This window comes from Macaca mulatta, chromosome 7 (assembly GCF_049350105.2).
Source record: "Macaca mulatta isolate MMU2019108-1 chromosome 7, T2T-MMU8v2.0, whole genome shotgun sequence".
Taxonomy (NCBI): Eukaryota; Metazoa; Chordata; class Mammalia; order Primates; family Cercopithecidae; genus Macaca; species Macaca mulatta.
This window is the reverse complement of record NC_133412.1, coordinates 104,766,901-104,793,492: the sequence shown is the minus strand read 5'-3', so window position 1 is coordinate 104,793,492 and position 26,592 is coordinate 104,766,901. Positions and strand designations below refer to the sequence as shown.

Sequence of the window (26,592 nt, the reverse complement as noted above, 5' to 3'; positions counted from 1 at the left end):
TCCATAGAGTATCCTGCATGACGAGCCTTAAAGGTCCTCATGAACCCCTGATCTAGAGGATAAATAAAGATGTTGTGTTTGAGGGCTAGAAGACCACTTCAGCACCTTTCTTTTGAACTCATGAGGTTCTGGGTGGCCAGGGACATTGTCCAATATCGAAAGAACTTTGAAAGGCAGTCCCTCATTGGTAAGGTACTTACTGACTTCAAGGAAAACACATCAGTGGACCCAATCCAGAAAAGGGGTTATCACTAAATTTTATTGTTGTACAACCCAAAGACTGGCAGCTGATGTTTATCTTTTCCCTTTGAGGCTCACAGGTTAGCAGTTTTATAGATAAAAGCAGCCCTGATCATAAACCTAACTGCACTGGCACAAAATAGTGGGGTTAGCCTATCCCTTCCTGTCTTAAATCCTGGTGCTCACTTCTCTTCCTTACAAATAAATGTCCTCTGTGGCATTCTTTTTTTTCCAGAATGGGTCAATTCCACCTTCATTAAAAACCTGTTCAAAGCATGGCACTGGTACAAAAATAGACACATAAACCAATGAAACAGAATAGAGAGCCCAGAAATAAGGCCGCACACCTACAATCATCTGATTTTTAACAATGCTGACAAAAAAAGACAATGGGGAAAGGACTCCCTATTCAATTAGTGAGGCTAAGATAACTGGCTAGCCATATGCAGAAGATTGAGACTGGACCCCTTCCTTATACGATATATAAAAATCAACTCAAGATGGATTAAAGACTTAAATGTAAAACCCAAAACTATCAAAACCCTGGAAGACAACCTAGGCAATATCATCCTGGACATATGAATGGCAAAGATTTCATGACGAAGATGTCAACAGCATTTGCAACAAGAGCAAAAACTGACAGGTGGATCTAATTAAACTTAAATGCTTCTGCACAGCAAAAGAAGCTATCAACACAGTAGACAGACAACCTACAGAATGAGAGAAAATATTCACAAACTATGCATCTGACAAAGGTCTAATATCCAGCATCTGTAAGGAACTTAAACAAATTTACAAGAAAAAAACAACTCCATTAAAAAGTGGGCAAAGGACATGAACAGCCATTTTTCAAAAGAAGACATATGCGTAGCCCACAAGCACATGAATAAAAGTTCAACATCACTGATCATAAGAGAAACAAAAATCAAAACCACAATGAGACACTAACTCACACTAGTCAGAATGGCTATTATTAAAATGTCAAAAAATAACTGATGCTAGCAAGGTTGGGGAGAAAAGGGAACACTTATACACTGTTGATGGGAGTGTAAATTAGCTCAACTATTGTGGAAAGCAGTGTGATGATTCCTCAAAGAGCTAAACAGAACTACCATTCAACCCAACAATCCCATGACTGGGTATATACCCAAAGGAATACAAATCATTCTACCACAAAAACACATGCACATGTATGTTCCTTGCAGCACTACTCACAATAGCAAAGGCACGAAATCTACCTAAGACTGAATAAAGAAAAGATGGTACATATACACTACAGAATACAATGCAGCCATTAAAAAAAATGAGATCAGATCTCTTGCAGGAACATGGATCAAGCTGTAGGCCACAGATTAGAAGACTCAACGTTGTCAGGATCTCAATTCATCCAAAGTTGTTCTATATATTGAATCCCATCCTAATAAAAGTATCAACATGCTTTTCTGCACAAACTGAATCTAAAATATACAGAAACGTAAAAGAAACTAGAGCAGCCAAAACAATCTTGAAAAAATGCAGATGGAAAATGCACATTTCCTAATTTTAAGCCTTCTATAAAGCTATAATAATCAAGACAATGTGGTTTTAGAGTAAGGATTAAACAAACAGATCAATGGAGCACAAATGAGTATCCAGAACAGATGATACACATACGGTTAATTGATTTTTATCTAATATATAAATCAATTCAGGGAAAGGGAAGTCTTTCAAACAAATGATGCTAACATAACTGTATAAACTATAAAAAATTATAAACATTGAACCTTATTTCATTTCACACATAAAAATTAATTCAAGATGTACAAGACAGAACTATAAAGCTTTGAGATTAAAATACATGAGCGAGAGACAGCAAAGCAAGATGGTGGAATAGAAAGCTGCAAAAAGTGCCCCCCTCCACGCAGGAACACCAAATTTAACAACTCTCTACACACATACACAAAACTTACCTAAGAACCAAAAATCAGTTGAGCCCTCAAAAGTACCTGGTTTCAATTTTGTATTACTGGAAGACACAATGAAAAGGGCAGGAAAGACAGTCTTGAATTGTGATCTCCACCCTTCCCCCATTGCCCAAGAGCTGTGTGGCACAGAGAATCTGTGTGCTTGGGGAGAGGGAATGCAGCAATGTGAGACTTTGCACTGAACTTTGTGCTGCCCCATCAGAGCAAAAAGCAGAACCGGATTACACCTACCTGACGCGTGCCCATAGAGGAAGCATTTGGACTGGCCCTCAACAGAGGGGAATCGCCCATCCCAGCAGTCGGAACCTGAGTTCCAGCAAGCCTCATCACGAGCTGGAGCGCTCTGGGATTCTAATAAACTTCAAAGGGAGTCTAGGCTACAAGGAATGCAGCTCCTAGGTGAGTACTTCAGCTGAGCTGTGCTCAGAGCCAGTGGACCAGGGGAGCACACAACCTACTAAGACACCAGCCAGGGGCCAGGTGCGGTGGCTCACGCCTGTAATCCCAACACTTTGGGAGGCCGAGGCAGGTGAATCACGAGGTCAGGAGATCAAGACCATCCTGGATAACGCGGTGAAACCCCGTCTCTACCAAAAAAAAAACATACAAAAAATTAGCCAGGCATGGTGGCAGGCACCTGTAGTCCCAGCTACTTGGGAGGCTGAGGCAGGAGAATGGCGTGAACCTGGGCGGCGGAGCTAGCAGTGAGCTGAGATCGCGCCACTGCACTCCAGTCTGGGCAACAGAGCGAGATTCCATCTCAAAAAAAAAAAAAGACAGACACCATCCAGGGCGGCTAATGGAGTACATGCACCAACACTCCCCCAACCCCAGGCTACACAGGTCGTGGCTTCACAAGAGACCCTTTCTTCACTTCAGGACAGGAGAGGGAAGAACAAAGAGAACTTTGTCTTGCATCTTGGATACCAGCTTAGCCACAGGGCAGGGCACAGCACAGATCTGTGAGGACCCCATTTCCAGGCTCCTGGATGACATTTCTAGACACACCCTGGGCCAGAAAGTAACCTGATACCTTGAAGAGAAGGACCCAGTCATGACAGGACCAACACCTGCTGAATAAAGGGCCGCTGGGCCATGAATAACCAGCAGCAATACCCAGAAACTATGCCATGGGCCTCTGGGTGAGACTCTGAGATGTGCTGGCTTAAGGTAAGATATAGCACATTCCCCACTGTGGTAGCTACAATGACAGACTTCATCTACTTGATAAAAGCAAAGGGAAAAGTAAAGGAGATTTTGCCTGGCACCTTAGGTACCAGCTCAGCCACAGGGGGTGGAGCACCATGAGGGGTCCTAGGTCCCTTGGCTCTTGGATGTCATTTCTGGACCTGCTCTGGGACTGCCCTGAAGAGTGAGTCTCAGGCCCGGCAACCTTCACCATGAGCTGACTGAAGAGCCCTGGGGACTTAAGTGAACATCAGTGGAAACCTAGAAGTATGTCCTGTGGGTCTGTAGTGCTGGTGGCCACAGATTGAGGCTCCTCTGCCTGTGGAAAGTGGAGGGAAGAATGGGAAGAACTGCACCTCATGCTTTGACTGCCAACTCACAGCTGTATAACAGAACACCAGGTAGACTTCTAAGGTTTCTCACTCCAGTCTGTGGCTCCTAGATGGCATCTCTGGACCCATCCGGGGTCTGGAGAACTCGCTGCCCTGAGGAAAAGACACAAGCCTATCTTGCTTTGCTACCTGCTGATCGTACAGCTACAGGGCCTTGGGCAAACATAGTCAGTAGCCAGATAGTGGTAACAGCAGGACAAGACCTAGTGCTGTGCAGGCTTCAGGTCTGACTAGCACAGTCACAGTGGTAGAGGACACAGGGGTGCTTGTGTCACTCTATTCCCAGCTTTAGGTAGCTCAGAACAGACAGAGAGAGATTCTGTTTGTTTGGGAGAAAGTAAGGGAAGAGAACAAGAGCCTCTGTATGGTAATCCAGAGAATTCACCCACATCTTGTCCAAGACCATCAAGGCAGTACCTCTGCAGGTCTGCAAGAACCAAGTATTACTAGGTTTAGGGTGCCCCCTAAAGCAGATATAGCTTAGATCGCAACACTCAAGTCCTTTCAAATATCTGAAATAAGCCAAGCATAGAAAGATAAACATCACTTGTTCTCACTTATCAGTGGTACCTAAAAATTAAAAGAATTTAACTCATGGAGATAGAGCGTAATCTGAGGGTGTGAAGGGTGGTGGGGGTGGAAGGAATGGGAATGGTTGATGGGTACAAACAAACAGAAAGAATGAATAAAACCTAATATTTGCTAGCACAACATGGTGACTGTAGTTACAGTAAAAAATAATTTGATGGTACATTTTAAAATAGCTAAAAGAGTACAATTGAATTGTTTGAAACGCAAAGGATAAATGCTTGAGGGGATGAATACCCCATTTACCCTGATGCGATTATTACTCAATGCCTGTTGGTATCAAAATATCTCATGTACCCTATAAATATACTAACCTACAAGATACCCATAAAATTTTTAAATTAAGAATTTTTAAAAATAATAAAAAATAAATACATTGTTATCATTACAATCTTGGGGTAGGCAGGCAAAGATTACTTAAAGAGGATACAAAAGGCACTAAGCATAAAAAAATAAGAAATTGGAATTCATTAAAATTTCAAACTTCAGCATAAAAAGACAAGTCACAGACAAGGATAAATACTCCCAATATCTATTATCTGACAATGGACTCATAGCCAAAATACGCACAAATTCCTACAACTCAATTACTAAAAAAAAAAAAATTAAAAAATGAGTAGAAGACTTGAACAGACATGTCACGAAAGAAAATATGAGATCTAATACACATGTGGAAAAGGGCTCAATATTATTGGTCATCAGGGAAATACAAATTAAAATCATAACAAGACACCATTTTATATTTATTAGAATGGTTAAAAGTAATGAGACTGACAACACCAAATGTCAACAAAAATGTGAAGCAACTGGAAAACTTATGAACTATGAAAGTATTATAGAGGTATTATTTACAATAGCCCAAAACTGGAGACCACCCAAATATTCATCAACAGAAAAAAAAACACATTTTATTATATTCATACAATGGAATCCTACTTAGCAATAAAGAAGACCCAACTACTGTTATATGCAACAATAAACATGAATTTCAAAAGCCTTAGGCGAAGCGAAACCATATACAAAAAAGCTACATCCTGGCCAGTTGCGGTGGCTCACGTCTGTAATCTCAGCACTTTGGGAGGCCAAGACGGGCAGATCACCTGAGGTTGGGAGTTCAAGACCAGCCTGGCCAACCTGGAGAAATCCCATCTCTACTAAAAGTACAAAATTAGCCAGGCATGGTGGCGCATGCCTGTAGTCCCAGCTACTCAGGAGGCTGAGGCAGAAGAATCGCTTGAACCTGGGAGCGGGAGGGTGCAGTGAGCTGAGATCGCGCTATTGCACTGCAGCCTGGGCAACAAGAGTGAAACTCTGTCTCCAAAAAAAAAAAAAAAGCTACATCCTGTATAATCCTATTCATTTGAAATTTAAAAACATGTAAAACTCATTATGGTGACAGAAATCACAACGATTGTCTATGGGTATGGGATGAATCAGAAGGGGGCCCAAGGAAACTCTCTTGGAGGATGGAAATGCTATTTAGTTTGATTGGGTTACGATTACATAGGTATATATATTTATCAAAAATCACTAAACTATATACTGAAAATCTATGCATCTCATTGTATGCATAATTTTAGCTCAACAAAGTATTGTCAGGGAGAAAAAGAAAAAACAAAACAACTTAACCAGACTTCTAGTTCAGGATGTCAGAATGACCACAGTATTTTTCTTCTCCCCATAAATGGGTACTAGAAGGGAAAATGAGAGGATGTTCTGGATCACTGGTATTGTTCTAGTTATCTTGTCCTGAATGATGATTATATAGGTGTTTCAACTTTGGGATAATTTATCTATTTATACTCATGATTTGTACATTCTTCTATATATATGTTATATCCAATTGTTTAAAATGAGCCGATGAATCAGGTACCCCCTACAATCCACCGCTGTACAAAAGTTCTATCTAGCTACTGAATTTTCGCTAAGGATGTTAAATTTACCAAATAACGGTTTGGTTTCTAAATCAAAACAAAAGTGAAAACACTCCTTAGCTCTGAAGATCTGCACTAGTCCCACTGTAGGCCTAAAATAACAGCTTTTCAGCTCCCAATAAAATGCACACATGAAAGTGACTTCACAAAAGACTGTAAGATAGATACACTCTAGGTAACCGCTAAGCATCCCAATAATATATGAACACATTTTCTTATCCTATCGTTACCCTGATATTCTATAGTATGTTGGCTGAAAATGTATCCACCAGGCTTCTCAAAATAAACTGTAACCTTTTTTTGAGACGGATTCTTGCTCTGTCACCCAGGCTGGGGTGCAGTGGCGCCATCTCAGCTCACTGCAAGCTCCGCCTCCCAGGTTCCGGGTTCACACCATTCTCCTGCCTCAGCCTCCCGAGTAGCTGGGACTACAGGCGCTGGCCACCACGTGGGGCTAATCTTTTTGTATTTTTAGTAGAGACGGGGTTTCACCGTGTTAGCCAGGATGGTCTCAATCTTCTGACCTTGTGATTCGCCCATCTCAGACTTCCAAAGTGCTGGGATTACAGGCGTGAGACACTGCACCTGGCCAATAAACTGTAACTTCTATACAATTTATGTGTCAGAGAACTTGTTTTTGCCAAACCTTCATTTGGACCTCTGCTAGACTACCAAATTCTCTGAATATTTTTTGAGAATAACAACATGTAAAATCTGATGCTGAAGTGTTGTGGAGGTAGCTAAATTCAAAAATCAAATATATATAATGCAGGCAATTTACACAACTATTCTATATTATCTGATGGTATTTAGCATTAGAGAAAACAGGTTGGTTAATCAAGACAAATAAAGGTCAAGGTCACAAAGGACTTGGTGGGGATGGGGTGGTTTGGTGAGTTTAAGTGAAATGACTAACTATGGGATCTGAAAGTAAAAGAGGAGAAAATGAAACCAAGAGACTTAAATTACTAGGACCAAAATTCAAACAGCACACTTATCACAATTCAAGCAGCAAAAGTGGTAGAAAGGCAAGATGTTATAGTGAAAAAAGAAGAGTTTCAGAGTTCAAGACATATTTCATCTAAATTGTATACCTGAAAATGAATATAGGAGTATCTACCATTAGAATTATCAACCTATTGTATGGTTCCTGACCCAAAGTAGAATCTGAATAAATAAAAGGTAACTGTTATAAGTTGATGAAATAAATGCAAATTACTTTTAACTTTTACCTAGAAGACAATTACAAACTCACATCTACTGAGAAAAAAAATAAAACTTATTCCAAGCCAACTATAAATAACATATAGCCCAAATGATATTTTTAGATTATCCAATCAAATGTTCTCTTCTTTTCTTAAGGCTAAATTAAAGTTGATTGGACAGATATTACACATGCAAATATATAACTATATATACTCAAAACAAAATTTCACTTTTTTCTGGAGCAATTTTAAATCACAAGTACCATGGTTTATATAATTTTTTTCTACATCTGACAATTTCTACACTGTCCTTATAACTCAATATTGACTACAATGAGATTAACCACAAATCTAAAGGTGGCAGATTACTTGTAAAAATAGATTTGCTCTTCTTACTGCAGACACAGCCAAAGCAAGAAAACAGTATTCAGTAAGACAATAGAATTTTTAGTACTCACAAACAATGGGAAAGATTAAATCATGTTAACAGTGAAGTTTGGTTGGCACCACATTAACTCATTAGGTGCCATATTACACATTATACATTCATAGCATCAACTGATTCCTGAATGCAAATTTTAACAATTCTCCAATCAGCAAATGTATTAACCGCAGCTCTGCCAATGATAAAATGATATTTAAGGCAATATTCTTACCTGCCTCAACAGTTTCTCAATGGCCGACATTACCATAAGGCCTCTCCAAACTACTGGTTCATTTTCTTCAACCAGAAAGCCCATAGACATACTGCAACAGTAATACAAAAATACAACTAATTTGTATAAATTAATCAATATTATTCAGAAAAGAAACATTAAAAAAAATATATGCTCACCAAGCAATACCGTAATTCCAGAGAGGCCTCATTAGGTTGCCTGGAAAAAAAAAAAAACAAAATCCTCTCTTTTAGAAGAATAAAACACAATACGTAAACATTCTGAATTGGGTTTTTTTTTCCATCTTTTTAGAAATATTATTTTTTCAATTAACAGAAATTGCATATGTTTATGGGGTACAATGTAATGTTATGATACATGTCTACATTGTGGTAGAATAATAAAAATAAATAATAAAACCATGCCAATTAGCATTCCACATCACCTCACTTACTTCTTTCTTTGCAGTAAAAACATTTAAAGTCTACTCTTGTAACAATGCTGAAATATACAAAAAATGATTGTTAACAATAGTCACCATGCTGTGCAACAGATCGCTGGAACTTATTCCCCCGTCTAACTGAAACTTCGCACCACTTGACTAACATCTCCCCTTTGCCCATCCATCCTTCCAGGATCAAAGAATACCAAACTGGAAATACAAATAGGCTGCTCATATTGTGCAATTTAACTTTCAACTAAATATACCTCAATTTGCAACAGTTTAAACATTATACCAAGCATACTACTAATATTCCCAATAGACACAACATTGATAAATAGTTGAGACATAATTTTATTAAGAAACAATTCAAATAAAATTTTAAATATGTTTCTAAGAAACAGCCTCAATATCAGGCACAATTGCTCACACCTGTAATCCCAGCACTTTGGGAGGCTGAGGTGGGTGGATCACTTGAGGTCAGGAGTTCGAGACCAGCCTAGCCAACATGGTGAAATCCTGTCTTTACTAAAAATACAAAAATTAGCTGGGCATGGTGGTACACGCCTATAGTCCCAGCTATTCAGGAGGCTAATATGAAAGAATCGCTTGGACCTGGGAGGCAGACATTGCAGTGAGCCCACATTGTGCCACTGCACTCCAGCTGGGTGACAGAGCAAGGCTCTGTCTCAAAAAAAAAATAAATATCCTCAATAAAATAACTCAAATACAATTTTACAATTTTTCTAAAAAATAGCCTCAGTAACTAATTTTGCCCACCAATTTTATTCATATACAAAGATACATAAATAGAAAAATTTTATATATATGCTAATCTAATATGTGCATACATATATGTGTATATTTGCACACACACATACACATCTAATCAGTCCTTCCTACACTGGAGTGTTACTAGTTATTTGTTCCTTTACTTAACTTAAAAAGTGTAAAAATCCACAAAAGTAGACAAACTCAATTTTGAAATCTGAGATGAAAAATTGCATTAATCTGTAGAGAAAAGCAATCTACTGCTTATGGTGAAATAAAAAAAAATTATATAGGCAACAAATGGTTACAATAAAATATAATTTGTTTTATCAAACTATGCAATCACCTTCACACCCACTCTTGCTTTCATATCCTACTTCTCTACCATAATAAACTACCACAGAAGCCATCTTAATTAATATGATTTGGACAAGTATTGAGCAAAAAGTTTAGAACAAAGTCATAAAACCTAGTAGTATCCTGTTTTCAGATTTCAAGATACGTTCTTCAGGGTTTTTCTCCTCTGTAAAGAGACTGAGACTGAAAACTGTATAAAGCATATATGCATGGATTATATAAGAAATCCTCGGCCGGGCGCGTTGGCTGATGCCTGTAATCCCAGTGCTTTGGGAGGCCGAGGAGGGCAGATCACGAGGTCAGGAGATCGGGACCATCCTGGCTAACACGGTGAAACCCCGTCTCTACTAAAAATACAAAAACTTAGCCAGGTGTGGTGGCAGGCACCTGTAGTCCCAGCTACTCAGGAGGCTGAGGCAGGAGAATGGCATGAACCTGGAACCTGGAAGGCGGATATTACAGTGAGCCAAGATCGTGCCACTGCACTCCAGCCTGGGCAACAGAGCAAGACTCCGACTCAAAAAAATAAAAAAAGAAAGAAATCCTCTGCCATACTTCATTCATTGAATCCCTACTCATAGAAAAAGCCATGGTCCTTCATTAAAGGAATATGCAAAGAGTATATGTTTATAGTTTTCTTCTTTAATTTCTGACTAAACTAACTAGTTCAATCTCCCCATACCTAATTTGAAAGCAATATATTTCTTCTATGTAATTTTCTCAATTCTTTCCAAAGCATCCAATTATAACCTTTCACTATCAGGGTTGGCAATATTTTCTGCCATTTTCTTCAATTACCATATGAATACAGATTAAAGAATCTGAATTATCACATGGTTTTTCACTTTTGATCTGCTAAAACCGTGAGTTACACTAAGAGATTTTTCCTAATTTGGAACCAAACTTGCTTTCCTGGATTAAACCCAATTTAATTTTAATGTAGTTATTTTATACAATGCTGAATTTGGTCTGCTAATATTTGCTTAACATGATACCAGTATGTCAAAGAGATATCTGCACTCCTATGTTTACTGCAGCACTATTCACAACAGTCAAGATATGAAATCAACCTAAATGTCCAACAATAGATGAATGGATAAAGAAAAGTTGGTATATAGACACAACAGAATACTACGCATCCACTAAAAAGAATGAAATCCAACTAACTAGGGAGGTGAAAAATCTCTACAATGAGAATTACAAAACACTGCTCAAAGAACACAGAGATGAGACAAATAAATGGAGAAGCATCCCATGCTCATGGATAGGAAGAATCAATAACATTAAAATGGCTATACTCCCCAAGGCAATTTACAGATTCAATGCTATTCCTATCAATCTACCAATGACATTCTTCACAGAACTAGAAAAAACTATTTTAAAATTCACAGGCAACCAAAAAATAGCCCAAATAGCCAAGGCAATCCTAAGCAAGAAAACAAAGCTGGAGGAATCATGCTACCCAACTTCAAACTATACTACAGGGCTACCATAACCAAAACAGCATGCTATTGGTACAAAAGCAGGCACGTGGACCAATGGAACAAAATAAAGAGCCCAGAAATAAGGCCACACAACTACAACCATCTGATTTTCAATAAAGCTGACAAAAACAAGCAATGGGGAAAAGATTCCATAAAAGGTGCTGTGATAAGTGGCTAGTCATAAGTAGAAGATTGAAGCTGGAACCCTTTCTTACACCACATATAAAAATCAACTCAAGATGGATTAAAGACTTAAATGTAAAAGCCAAAACTATAAAAATCCTGGAAGACAACCTAGGTATTACCATCCTGGACATAGGAATGGGCAAAAATTTCATGACAAAGGAAGCAAAAGCAATCACAACAAAAGCAAAAATTGAAAAGTGGGATCTAATTAAACTTAAGAGATTCTGCACAGCAAAAGGAACTATCAACAGAGTAAACAAACAACCTATAAAACGGTAGAAAACCTTTGTAAATTATACATCTGACAAAGGTCTAATATCAAGCCTCTATAAGGAAGTTAAATTTACCGGAGAAAAACAAACAACCCCATTAAAAGTGGGCAAAGGACGTGAAGAGATATTTCTCAAAAGAAGACATACATGCAGCCAACACACATATGAAAAAAAAATCAATATCACTGATCATGAGAGAAATGTAAATAAAGATCACAATGAGATACCAACTCACACCAGTCAGAATGGCTATTATTAAAATACCAAAAAATTACAGATGTTGGCAAGGTTACGGGGAAAAGGCAACACCTACACACTAGTGATGGAAGTGTAAATTAGCTCAACCATTCTGGAAAGCATATGGTGATTCCTCAAAGAGCTAAACACAGAATTACCATTCAACCCAGCAATTCCATTACTGGGCATATACCCAGAGGAATATAAATCATTCTACCATAAAGACACATGTACACGAATGTTCACTGCAGCACTATTCACGATACCAAAGACATTAAATCAACCTAAATACCCATCAATGACAGATTGGATAAAGAAAATGTGGTACATATATACCATGGAATACTAGGCAGTCACAAAAAAAAAAAAAAGATCATGTCTTTTGCAGGAAGATGGATGGAGCTGGAGGCCATCATCCTTAGCAAACTAATGCAGGAACAGAAACCCAAATACCACGTGTTCTCACTTACAAGTGGAAGCTAAATGATAAGAACTTACAGACACAACGAAGGAAACAACAGACAGTGGGGTCTACCTGACAGGGGAAAATGGGAGAGGGAAGAGAGCAAAAAATATAACTATTGAGTACTAGGTTTAATATCTGGGAAATGAAATAATATGTACAACAAACCCCTGTGATATATTTAGCTAAGTAACAAACCTTCATATGAACTTGCAAACATAAAATAAAAGTTAAAAAAAAAAAAAAGGAATGAAATTCTGTCATTTTCCCAAACATGAATAAGCCTGGAGGACATTAAGTGAAATAAGCCAGACACAGAAATTGAAATCCTACATGCATTAACAATAATGTATTATGTATCTCAAAATAGCTTATAATATTTTAAATGTTCCCACAACAAGGAAGTAATGTTTGAAGTGATTAATCTCCTCATTACCTTGATTTAATTATGATACAATGCAATATACATACCAACACATAAAATTGTGCACCATAAATATATACAATTATGTGTCAATTAAAAATAAAACTAAAGCCAGGCACAGTGGTACATGCCTGTAGTCTTGGCTACTCAGGAGGCTGAGGTGCGAGAGTCAATTGAGCCCAGGAGTTTGAGTCCAGCCTGAGTAACATAGTGAGACCCCATCTCTAAAAATAAAATAAATAAAAATCATTTTAAAATTTAATAAATAAGGAGCAGGGCAAAATGGTGAAATAGGAACAGTTCTGGTCTGCAGCTCCCAGCGAGACCAATGCAGAAGGCAGGGGTGATTTCTGCATTTCCAACTGAGGTACCCAGTTCATCTCACTGGAACTGGTTAGACAGTGAGGGCAGCCCACTGAGGGTAGGCAGAAGCAGGGTGGGGCATCGCCTCACCTGGGAAGTGCAAGGGGCTGGGGACCTCCCTCCCCTAGCCAAAGGAAGCCCTGAGGGACTGTGCTATCCAGCTCAGCTACTAGGCTTTTCCCACGGTTTTTGTAACCTGTAGACCAGGAAATTCCCTTGAGTGCCTACACCACCAGGGCCCTGGGTTTCAAGCACAAAACTGGGCAGCTGCTTGGGCAGACACAGAGCTAGTTGCAGGAGTGTTTCTTCATACCCCAGTGGCACCTGGCACCCCAGTGAGACAGAACCGTTCACTCCCCTGGAAAGGGGCTGAAGCCAGGAGCCAAGTGGTCTTAGTGAGTCCCACCCCCACACAGCCCCGCAAGCTAAGATCCACTGGCTTGAAATTCTCGCTGCCAGCACGGCAGTCTGAAGTTGACCTGGGACAACAGAGCTTAGCGCAGAGAGGGGCGACAAGGAATACTGAGGCTAGAGTAGGTGATTTTCCCCTCACCATATTAAGGAAGCCGCCAGGAAGTTCAGACTGAGATTCCTCCTCACTGGGCAGGGGATCTCTGAAAGAAAGGCAGCAGCCCCATTCAGGGGCTTATAGATAAAACCCCCATCTCCCTGGGACAGAGCACCTGGGGGAAGGAGTGGCTATGGGCACTGCTTCAACAGACTTAAACATTCCTGCCTCCTGGCTCTGAGGAAAGCAGGAATCTCTTAGCGCAGCATTCGAGCTCTGCTAAGGGACAGACTACCTCCTCAAGTGGGTCCCTGACACCTGTGTCTCCTGACTGGGAGATACCTCCCAGCAGGAGTTGATAGACACCTCATACAGGAGAGCTCCAGCTGGTAACTGGCGGGTGCCCCTCTGGGACGAAGCTTCCAGAGGAAGTAGCAGGCAGCAATCTTTGCTGTTCTGCAGCCTCCGCTGGTGATACCCAGGCAAACAGGGTCTGGAGTGGACCTCCAGCAAACTCCAGCAGAAGTGCAGAATAGGGGCCTGACTGTTAGAAGGAAAACTAACAAACAGAAAGCAATAACATCAACATTAACAAAAAGCACGCCTATGCAAAAAACCTATCCTAAGGTCATCAGCATCAAAGATCAAAGATAGATAAATCCACAAAGATTAGGAAAACCCAGCACAAAAATGCAGAAAATTCCAAAACCAGAATGCCTCTTCTCCTCCAAGTGATCACAACTCCTCTCCAGAAAGTGCACAAAACTGAACGGAGAAAAGAGTATGATGAATTGACAGAAGTAGGCAGAAGGTGGGTAATAATAACAAATTCCGGCGCACTAAAGGAGCATTTTCTAAGTCAATGGAAGGAAGCTAAGAACCTTGATAAAAGGTTACAGGAAATGCTAACTAGAATAACCAGTTTAGAGAAGAAGACAAATGACCTGATGGTGCTGAAAAACAAAGCACGAGAACTTCATGAAGCATATACAAGTATTAATACCTGCATTGATCAAGTGGAAGAAAGGATATCAGAGATTGAAGATCAACTTAATGAAATAAAGCATGAAGACAAGATTACAGAAAAATGAATGAAATGGAAAGGACAAAGCCTTCAAGAAATATGGGACTATGTGTAAAGACTAAACCTATGACTGATTGGTGTACATGAAAGTGATGGGGAGAATGGAACCAAGTTGGAAAACACTCTTCAGGATACTATCCAGGAGAACTTCCCCAACCCAGCAAGAAACGCAAACATTCAAATTCAGGAAATACAAACACCACTAACATAACACTCGATAAGAATAACCCCAAGACACAGAATCGTCAGATTCACCAAGGTTGAAATGAAGGATAAAATGTTAAGGGAAACCAGAGAGAAAGGTCAGATTACCTACAAAAGGAAGCCCACCAGACTAATAGTAGATCTCTCTGCAGAAGCCCTACAAGCCAGAAGAGAATGGGGGCCAACATTGAACAGTCTTAAAGAAAAGAATTTTCAACCCAGAATTTCATATACAGCCAAACTAAGCTTCATAAGTGAAAGAGAAATAAAATCCTCTAGAGACAAGTAAATACTGAAGGATTTTGTCACCACCAGGCCTCTGTACAAGAGCTCCTGAAGGAAGCATTAAATATGGAAAGGAAAAACCAGTACTAGCCACTGCAAAAACATACCAAAATATAAAGACCAGTGGCACTATAAAGAAACCACATCAACTAATATGCGAAATAACCAGCCAGCATCATGATCAAATTCACACATAACAATATTAACCTTGGCTGGGAGCAGTGGCTCACGCCTGTAATCCCAGCACTTTGGGAGGCCAAGGCAGGCTGATCACAAGGTCAGGAGTTCAAGACCAGCCTGACCAATATGGAGAAACCACACCTCTACTAGGAATACAAAACTTAGCTGAGTGTGGTGATGCACACCTGTAGTCCCAGCTTCTAAGGAGACTGAGGCAGAAGAATTATTTGAATCCGGGAGGCGGAGGTTGCAGTGAGCCAAGATTGCACTACTGCACTCCAGCCTGGACTGGAGTTTTGTCTCGAAAAACAAAACAAAACAAATATATACACACACACACACACACACACACATATATACACACACACATATATATATAACCTTAAATATAAATGGGTTAAATGCCCCAATTAAAAGACACAGACTGGCAAATTGGATAAAGAGTCAAGACCCATCAGTGTGCTGTATTCAGGAGACCCATCTCATGCAAAGACACACATAGGCTCAAAATAAAGGGATGGAGGAATATTTACCAGGCAAATGGAAAGCAAAAAAAAAAAAAAAAAAAAAAAAAAAAAAGCAGGGGTACAATCCTAGTCTCTGATAAAACAGACTTTAAACCAACAAAGATCAAAAAAGACAAATAAGGGCATTACATAATGGTAAATGGATCAATGCAACAAAAAGCACTATCTTAAATAAATATACACCCAATACACGAGCACCCAGATTCATAAAGCTAGTTCTTAGAGACCTACAAAGAGACTTAGACTCCCACACAGTAATAGTGGGAGATGTTAACACCGCACTGTCCATATTAGACACATCAACAAGACAGAAAATTAACAAGGAGATTCAGGACTTGAACTCAGCTCTGGATCAAGCAGACCTAATAGACATCTACAGAACTCTCCACCCCAACTCAACAGAATATACATTCTTCTCAGAACCACATCGCATTGATTCTAAAATTGACCATATACTTTGAAGTAAAACACTCCTCAGCAAATGCAAAGGAACAGAAATCATAACAAACGGTCTCTGCAACTACGGTGCAATCAAATTAGAACTCAGGATTAAGAAACTCTCTGTTTTCAGATGACATGATTGTATCTTTAAAAAAAAAAAAAACCCATCGTCTGAGTACAAAAGCTCCTTAAGCTGATAAGCAACTTCAGCAAAGTCTCAGGATATAAAATTAATGTGCAAAAATCACAAGCATTCCTATACACCAATAACAGACAAACAAGAGAGCCAAATCATGAGTGAACTCCCATTCACAATTGCTTCAAAGAGAATAAAATACCTAGGAATCCAACATACAAGGGATGTGAAGGACCTCTTCAAGGAGAACTACAAACCACTGCTCAAGGAAATAAGAGAGGACACAAACAAATGGAAAAATAGTCCATGTTCATGGATATGAAGACTTAATATTGTGAAAATGGCCATACTGCCCTAAGTAATTTACAGATTGAATGCTATTCCCATCAAGCTACCATTGACTTTCTTCACAAAATTAGAAAAAGGTACTTTATATTTCATATGGAACCAAAAAAGAACCCACATAGACAAGACAATCCTAAGCAAAAAGAACAAAGCTGGAGGCATCATGCTACCTGACTTCAAACTATACTACAAGGCTACAGTAACCAACACAGCATGGTACTGGTACCAAAACAGATATATGGAACAATGGAACAGAACAGAGGCCTCAGAAATAACACCACACATCTACAACCATCCGACCCTTGACAATGACACAAGCAATGGGAAAAGGATTCCCTATTTAATAAACAGTGTTGGGAAAACTGGCTAGCCGTATGCAGAAAACCGAAACTGGACCCCTTCCTTACACCTTATACAAAAATTAACTCAAGATGGACTAAAGACTTAAATATAAGACCTAAGACCATAAAAACCCCAGAAAAAAACCTAGGCAATACCATTCAGGACATAGGCATGGGCAAAGACTTCCTGACTAAAACACCAAAAGCAATGGCAACAAAAGCCAAAATTGACAAATGGGATCTAATTAAACTAAAGAGCTTCTACATAGCAAAAGAAAACTATCATCAGAGTGAACAGGCAACCTACAGAATGGGAGAAAATTTTTGCAATCTACCCATCTGACAAAGGTCTAATAAACAGAATCTACAAGGAACTTAAACAAATTTACAAGAAAAAAACAACCCCATCAAAAAGTGGGTGAAGGATATGAACAGACACTTCTCAAAAGAAGACATTAATGTAGCCAACGAACATATGAAAAAATACTCAGCATCACTGGTCATTAGAGAAATGCAAATCAAAGCCACAATGAGATAGCATCTCAAGCCAGTTAAAATGGTGATCACTGAAAAGTCAAGAAACAACAGATGCTGGAGAGGATGTGGGGAAACAGGAACGTTTTTACACTGTTGGTGTACCATTTGACCCAGCAATCCCATTACTGGGTATATACCCAAAGGATTATAAATCATTCTACTATAAAGACACATGGACATGTATGTTTACTGCAGCACTATCTACAATAGCAAAGACTTGGAACCAACCCAAATGCTCATCAATGATGGACTGGATAAAGAAAATGTGGCACATATACACCACAGAATACTATGCAGCCATAAAAAATGATGAGTTCATGTCCTTTGCAGGGACATGGATAAAGCTGGAAACCATCATTCTCAGCAAACTAACACAGGAACAAAAAAACCAAACACTGCATGTTCTCAATTATAAATGGTAGTTGAACAATGAGAACAGATGGACACAGGGAGGGAAACATCACATACCAGGGCCTGTAGGCGGGTGGGGGGCAAGGAGAGGGATAACATTAGAACACATAACCTAATGCATGCGGGGCTTAAAACCTAGATGACAGGTTGACAGATGCAGCAAACCACCATGGCACACGTATACGTATGTAACAAACCTGCACATTCTGCACGTGTATCTCAGAACTTAAAGTATAATAAATAAAATAAATATAAATATAAAAAATTAATAATTTGTAATGCATATTTTAATTCTTGTAGTTAATAAATGACAAATTATAAATTGAAAGCTCAGAAATGTGAGCAGATTCATCACTGTATTAAATGTGTTTCTTTAAAATTTAACAGGTACTCACTTTGGCAGCACATAAACTGAAACTGGAATGATACAGAAGATTAGCATGGCCCCTGCAGAAGGATGATATGGAAAATTTAACAAAGAAAAAGCACACTGAACTAAAAATGTACAGCATATACATTAAAGAGAAAGTCATACGCAAAGATATTAGAAAAGATAGAACTTTGTTGTACTAGAGTGAGAAGGATGCAGCATTGTGGCAACTGAAATAGTTATCTTTTCTTATGTATCAGTAAATAAAATTAACATTGCCTAAAAGCATTTTGTTTTAGTTATAAAAATTACCAGAAATGGGCCAGATGCAGTGGCTCACACCTGTAATCCCAGAACTTTGGGAGGCCGAGGCGGGTAGATCATGAGGTCAGGAGATCGAGACCATCTTGGCTAATACTGCAAAACCCCGTCTCTACTAAAAATACAAAAAATTAGCCGGGCGTGGTGGCAAGCACCTGTAGTCCCAGCTGCTTGGGAAGCTGAGGCAGGAGAGTGGTGTGAACCTGGGAGGCAGAGGCTGCAGTGAGCCAAGATCGCGCCACTGCACTCCAGCCTGGGCGACAGAATGAGACTCCATCTCAGAGGAAAAAAAAAAAAAATTACCAGAAATGAAATGTTGGCATAGTCTGAAGCCATATTTTTTAGTTAAATAAGAAAGACTCTAAGCAACAACTCATGATTACAGGTACAAATAAGTTTCTTTGCCTTAGAATTTTATTTTTTTAAAATGTGTACAGCAACTCCTCCACATTAACTTAATAGAAAAACGTACAACGTAGTAACGAGTGAAAGTTAACAAAGAAACTTTGGAATCCACTGCCCTGTGAATAACAGCTTTTTGAAGAGGCCATTATTAGCTGAACTTATGATACAGATCATTATTTCCTACCTCCTCATATTTTCATGAGAGCTCATGCACTGAAGCATAAAAGATTCCTAATGTAAGTCAAACTATTTCAGTTGTCACAATGCTGCATCCTTCTCACTCTGCTACAACGAAGTTCTATCTTTTCTAACAGGTGTGAATTTAATTAATCTTTTGTATGTAACCAGTTGGTTTCAAACAAATCTAGGGACAGCTTTTATATCATAAGTTAATTGTTAAGCTACAATAAATGCCACTGTGACCACATCAAACTAAAGAGCTAGGAAATAGGCATAAGAACAGCTGCCTTACATCTTCCTCCTAAAGTTGACATCTTTACATGTTCCAGGGATAACTCTGATCTAGAAGCAGATCTTCTTTTTATAGGAATCCCATTGTTCATGAATCAACTATGTAGTAGATGTTACCATGTACTTGGTATCAGCAATAAGCCTTAGAAACCTTTGTACTTTCTACTCTGTTCCCTGGCTCCAAAAATAGTTCTAAATGTAGCTGAACACCATGGTTCAGGAATATATGTCTAAAACAACATTATAACTTGAAATCATTTAACTAGAGGCATTAAATCCATTTTTTAAAATGGTGACAGAGAGTATAATCAAGAATATACAACTTCACGTTATAAATTTTAAATAATATTCAAACACAGGGCAAAGTAAAAGAAAAAAATATTTATTTTTAAAGTTTTATAAAAAATAAGCCTTTATTCGTATCTTAAAGAAAAGACATGCAAAGGTACAAGAATATTCAGAAAGGAAAGGGCATCCAGTACAAAGTTTGCAATTTCACTTCTCACCAGCTACTTCTCTAGTCCTTCCTTTCTGAAACCAAGGTCCTTTCTAATGAGAAATCAGATGCAAGAAAAGGAGTCAGACGCATAATTGTTCTCGCAGAAGAACTTTATGTGTCTGTGTGAGACAAAGTGATTCCACCAAAAAATACTAGTACCAGAAGAGGTTTACAATGTTCTACCTCTTTACCTAGAAGAAAAGAAGGATTTAAAGAGAGAAAGTAAGTAAAGACTAGAAAGTGGAATGGGTCAAAACTCAAAACTGGAACCACCAACCTGGATAGCCAAAAGGCAATAAAACAATGCTGCATCTAAAAGTGGAAATGAAGGAGGATGTAGAAAATTTGAGAAAGGAGCAGAAAATAAGACTATGAAGAAAATCATGTTTTTGTAATGTTATGGCTTCTGTTACTCTTAATATTAAAATTCCATTTATCTTCAGCATACTGTCCCCTTTTGTACCATCTTGGAACCCTACTATCCCCATCTCAGGCATCCTACCATCTAAAACCTGAAAGCCATTCAGGCATATCTTTCTTTTAATCTAACCTATTTTTCAGTTTTTAAAAAATGTCCCTCTTTTCCAATTCATCCTTTCTACAATCAAAAGTCTCATTTTCTCAAGTGGATAGACTTCATTAGGAAAATAATCTGGCTCAAGTAGATCACACTGAGAACTTCAGTTTTTCAGAGGATCTAAGTATTTTTTAAATAGAAACTGTTAGCTCACTAGAATATAAATGGGAAAGAATGCATAAGGGATATTTTGGAGCAGGGGTGATACATCAGATTCTTTTCTATTCTGGGGCTAATTCACTGAGTACAGATATAAACTTGGTATCTCACTTCTAAAACTTGCTATCTTATATTAGAAAGCTTAACAGGATGAAGTAAAAGGAAGGCTAGAAACAAGACAGACATACTAGGACTTAAAGCTAAGATAATAAACACAGTTTACATACTGTTACTCCAACAACCCATACACAACCATTTCCTGCCTCCAACCTATTTTATATGTGCCTTGTCACCAGTAATTGATCATAGCATTCTTCCCTACTAAAACCAGGTACATTCTGAGAATCTTTTCAACATTATGTTCCAGGTAGTCAGTTGGTATTTAAGATGAAAACTATACGTCATCTCCAAGTTATCAGGCATCTGGGAGAGAAAAATTTTAAAGATGACAGAAAGAACCACTTATATTAAGTCCAGGAAAAAAAAACACAATAGTAGCAGTTACATTACATAGTCACAAAGCACTACATTTATTTTAGATACTTTAGACATTTTACTTCATTGAATCCTTACAACAGCCTTATGGGGCAAGTAATATCTCCATTTTACAGTGGGGGAAAGTCAAGGTTATCCTCAGCCTTCTCTCTGCTTATCTAATCCCCTTCTTCCATGGCAGCCTCCAAAACAGCTCTCCATAACTATTCCCTCTTTTAATCTCCTATAGCATCTGATACTTAATAAATGTTATCCTCTATGATTATTTATCTTTTTATGCCTTTATCCTGCCTCACCATCTAAATACTACATTCCCCTTCATTAGTATAGCAAGTGCTCATAAACATGCTCATATAATGTCCAAAACAATTCTGTAAATAGCTAAAAAGTCCACAGTAAATAGCTATTAAAGGAGGCATGGTGGCTCACGCTTGTAATCCCAGCACTTTGGGAGGCCAAGGCAGGTAGATCACTTGAGGTCAGCAGTTTAAGATCAGCCTGGTCAACATGGCGAAACCCCATCCCTACTAAAAATACCAAGATTAGCTGGGCATGGTAGCACTTGCCTGCAGTCCCAGCTACTCAGGAATCTGAGGCGGGAGAATCACTTGAACCCAGAAGGTGGAGGTTGCAGTGACCTGAGATCGTGCCACAGAACTCCAGCCTGGGTGACAGAGCAAGACTCCCTCTCAAAAAAAAAAAAAAGCTATTAAAGAAAACTTCTATAACCTATATTTGATCATCAGGCATTTTTAGTGCAGTGAACTATTATTTATTATCATAAATTAATCACTATCTGTCTTCATATGGACAAACTGTCTTCATATGGCAAATGAAGACTTTATATGACATACTTCATATGGAATAGCTGAAGATCAGAAAATTAAACTAACCTGCCCAAAGGTAAAAAGCTAGCAACAGAAACATTAAGTATTTCAGGTAAGGCCTGTTTCCTCATAAGTGCCATATACTTTTCACACACATATCCAAGAAGCGGGAGGTTTACAGTTATTCCAACATATATGACATTAATAGATAACACACACTTGAAAGGTTGGCTAATATGAAAACAGTTTCTTTCTATTGCTTGATGATGCCCAATTTCCCTGAAATGATTTAACAGGGCTCTGATATATCAAGTTACTCTATAATTAATATGAATCATCTTTTAAACAGTAATTGAATTTTTTGTTTGTTCTGACATATCTTTTAGGTAGATTTCTGTTATTCTCAATCTTTCTGTTTATAGGGGACATTTCCAACTTTATCAAATTCATATGATGTATAAGACTCTTTTTCTTCTATTAGTTCTGACTTCTAACGTTCTCAAGTTTTTGGAGCAGCAAATTCTCAAGTTTTTGAAGTAGCATTTTTAAGTAGCAATAGTAAGCTATAAGTACAAGGAACTCAGGAGCTGGAATTTAAAACTCACTAGCAATACATACCCATGGCAAGTAACAAAAGAAGAGTTAGAAAAATAGGAGTGACATATTAAGATGAGAAAAAGATATCTATGACAAGGGCTAAACACAATATTACACTTGTTATAGTGACCAAAATGCCTGTTAATGTGTATATTACGAAGCAAGAAAGGCTTTAACCTGTAAAAACATTTTTAAAAGACAAAATTATGACTGCCTGCATAAAAAGACCCAATGAAGAACAAAAATAGAATACAATAGAAAATAAATAGAGGTACAGCCAAAGACAAGGCACTGGCTTCAGTGTGGCCTTTATAACATTGTGGCTGTAAGAATTATGTAAACCAAATTTGTTTTGAAAGATAATACACTTACAAATACTTACAGGCAAACTCTTTTCAATAAACATTGTTTAGATAATAAAAGCCTTACTATATTACCCATTTAGTTACACTAGAGATTTGAAAACTTATATGAATGGCCCATATATCAGAGTATGTAGATAAGAAATGATAGTAAAGAAGTAATAAGAAGCATAGTCATCAATGACTCCCATACCACATTAAATTGGAGGCTGCCCACACAGGTAATAATACTTTGGAAGTTGGGGGTCTGGTGATTTTGGTTGCTGGCTACATTTGAAGCATTTCTAGAACAGTGACTACATTAAAGATTTCATTCTGTGCCATTTAATATTTAGGCAATTATCAATATACATAATAGCTGTACCACTACAAAAGACTGCATAAAAATTACATTTCTTCAAAAAGGAATTTGATTTTAAAGGCTTACCACATAAGAGAATTCTTTCTCCTCACTCACTCATTCAACATATTTTTTAGTGCCTTCTACAGGCATACTTTGTTTTATTTTGCTTTGCCTTCTTGCACTTTGCAGTTATTGCATTTTTTACAAATCAAAGGTTTGTGGCAAGCCTGCATTCAGCAAGTCTATTGGTGCCATTTTTCCAGTAGCATGTGCTCACTTCATTTCTATATGTCACATTTTGGCAATTCTGATAATATTTCACACTTGTTTATTATTATTATGTCTACTATGGCGATCTTTGATGTTACTACTGTAATTGTTGTGGGCACCATAAACTGCACCCATACAAGATGCAAACCTAATCAATATATGTTGTGTGTGTTCTGACTGCTCGAACACCCAGCCCATCCCCCATCTCTCTCTCTCTCTCTCTCTCTCTCTCTCTCTCTCTCTCTCTCTCTCCCCCTCTCCCCCCTCAGGCCCCCCTATTCCTTGAGACATAACAATATTGAAATTAGGCCAATTAATAATGCTATAATGGCTTCTAAGTGTTCAAGTGAAACAAAGAGTTATAGTCTCTCACTTTAAATGATTATGCTTGGTAAGGAAATTGTGTCAAAAACCAAGATAGGTCAAGAGCTAGGCCTCTTGAACCAAACAGCCAGGTTGTGAATGCAAAGGAAAAGTTCTTGTAAGAAATTAAAAGTGCTACTCTCATGAACACATAAATAAAAAGAAAGCAAAATAGTCTTATTGCTGAGACACAGAAACTTTTATTGATCTGGATAGAAGATCAAACCAGCCACAACATTCTCTTAACCAGTGTGTAATCTAGAATATGGCCCTAACTCTCTTCAATTCTATTAAAGCTGAGAGAGGTGAGGAAGATACAGAAGAAAAGTTGGAAGGTAGCAGATATTGGTTCATGAGGTTTAAGAAAAGAAGCCATCTCTATAACATAAAAGTACAAGGTGAAGAAGCAAGTGCTAATGTAGACGGTGCAGCAACTTATCCAGAAGATCTAGCTAAGATAATGGAAGGAAGTAGCTAAACAAAAGATCTTCAATGTAGACGAAATGGAAGAAGATATCAAGACTTTCACAGCTAGGGGAAAAAAGTCAATGCTTAGCTTCAAACAGCAGGCTTACTCTCTTAATAGGGGCTAATGCAGCTGATAACTTTAAGTTGAATCCAATATTCACTGACCATTTTGAAAATCAAAGGGCTCTCAAAAATTATGCTAAATCTACTCTGCCTGTGCTCTATAAATGGAACAATACAGCCTAGCTGACAGCACAGCATGGTTTACTAATATTTTAAGCCCACTGTTGAGACCTACTACTCAGAAAGATAGATTACTTTTCTTCTTTTTTTTTTTTTTCTTTTTGAGACAGGGTCTCACTTTTGTCACCCAGGCTGGAGTGCAGTGGCACCATCTTGGCTCACGGCAGCCTCAACCTCCTAGGTTCAAGTGATCCTCCTGCCTCAGCACCCTAAGTAGCTGAGACTACAGGAGCTCTCTACCATGCCTTGCTAATTTTTGTATTTATAGTAGAGACGGGGTTTTGCCATGTTGCCCAGTCTGGTCTCAAACTCCTGAACCCAAGTGATCCACGTGCATCAGCCTCCCAAAGTGCTAGGATTACAGGTGTGAGCCACCATGTCCGGCCAATTCCTTTCAAAATATTACTGCTCATTGGCAATGTACCTGGACACCCAAGAGCTCTAATGGAGATGTACAAGCAGATGAATGTTGTTTTCATGCCTGCTGACACAACAGCCATTCTGCAGCCTGTGGATCAAGAAGTAATTTTGACTTTCAAGTCTTATTATTTCAGAAATACACTTCATAAGGCTAAAGCTGCCATAGATAGTGATTCCTCCAATAGATCTGTCAATTGAAATTCTCCTGGAAAGGATTCATTATTCTAGGTGCCATTAAGCACATTCATGATTCATTGGAGGGGATCAAAATATCAAAATGAACAGGAGTTAGGAAGAAGTTGATTCCAACCCTCATAGATGACACTGAGACTAGAATTAGAAATGGAGCCTGAAGATGGGACTTAATTGCTGCAATCTCATGGTAAAACAAACAGATAAGGAGTTGTTTTTTATGATGAGCAAAGAATGTACTTTCTTGAGATGGAATCTACTCTGTGAATATGCTGTGAACTTTGTTGAAATGACAACAAAAAGTTTAGAATATTATATAAACTTGGTTGATAAAGCAGTGACAGGGCTTGAGAAAACTGACTCCAATTCTGAAAGAAGCTCTACTGTGGGTAAATACTATCAAACAGCATTACATGCTATAGAGAAATCATTCATGAAAAGAAGAGTCAATCAATGTGGCAAACACCATTTTTGTCTTAAGAATTGCCATAGTCAACCCAATCTTCAGCAACTACCACCCTGATCAGTCAGCAGCAATTCATGTGCAGGCAAGACACTCCACAGGCAAAAAGATTACCATTCACTGAAGGCTACTGATCATTAGCATTTTTAAACAATAAAATATTTTTAATTAAGGTACATACATATTTTTAGACATAATGCTATTTCACACTTCATGGACTACAGTATAGTGTAGACATAACTTTTATATGCACTGGGAAACCAAAAAATTAATGTGGCTTACTTTATTGAGATACTTGCTTTATTGTGGTATCTGGAACAAGACCTGCAACATCTCTGAGATATACCTGTATATACCAAGTCTGAAGTTTGGTGTTAGTGCTATGGTAGCAAAGAAAAACAGACACAATATCTTTCCCCATGAAATATAAAGTCCATAGAAGAGACAGATACTAACCACACAATTACAATCACTAGACAAATGTAAATTTATAACCAAAAATAGTGCTATGGAGGAAATTATAGGATTTCACCTTGCCACAGTGTCTTTGGTACAAAGGAAAACCTCTCCATAATTTAAAAA

The 26,592-nt window shown here is 38.3% G+C and overlaps 1 protein-coding gene and 1 non-coding gene across 6 annotated transcripts in view; one reads left to right on the top strand and one right to left on the bottom strand.

The window, feature by feature from the left end:
- NUBPL (NUBP iron-sulfur cluster assembly factor, mitochondrial) overlaps positions 1-26,592 on the bottom strand; it is a 295,919-nt gene that overhangs the window by 195,975 nt on the left and 73,352 nt on the right. For 3 of the 5 annotated variants that reach the window (XM_077940878.1, XM_015143512.3, XM_077940879.1), the window contains 2 exons: positions 8,347-8,386; positions 8,168-8,258 (listed from right to left, as the gene is read on the bottom strand). In XM_077940878.1, coding sequence (XP_077797004.1) covers positions 8,168-8,258; positions 8,347-8,386 — 131 coding nt within the window. Of the gene's footprint in view, positions 1-8,167; positions 8,259-8,346; positions 8,387-18,560; positions 18,613-26,592 lie in introns of all 5 variants that reach the window. The other 2 variants (XM_077940880.1, XM_077940881.1) reach the window with 1 other exon arrangement.
- LOC114679786 (U6 spliceosomal RNA) lies at positions 18,553-18,658 on the top strand. Its single transcript, XR_003731893.1, has one exon. It is a non-coding gene; the product is annotated as a U6 spliceosomal RNA (small nuclear RNA).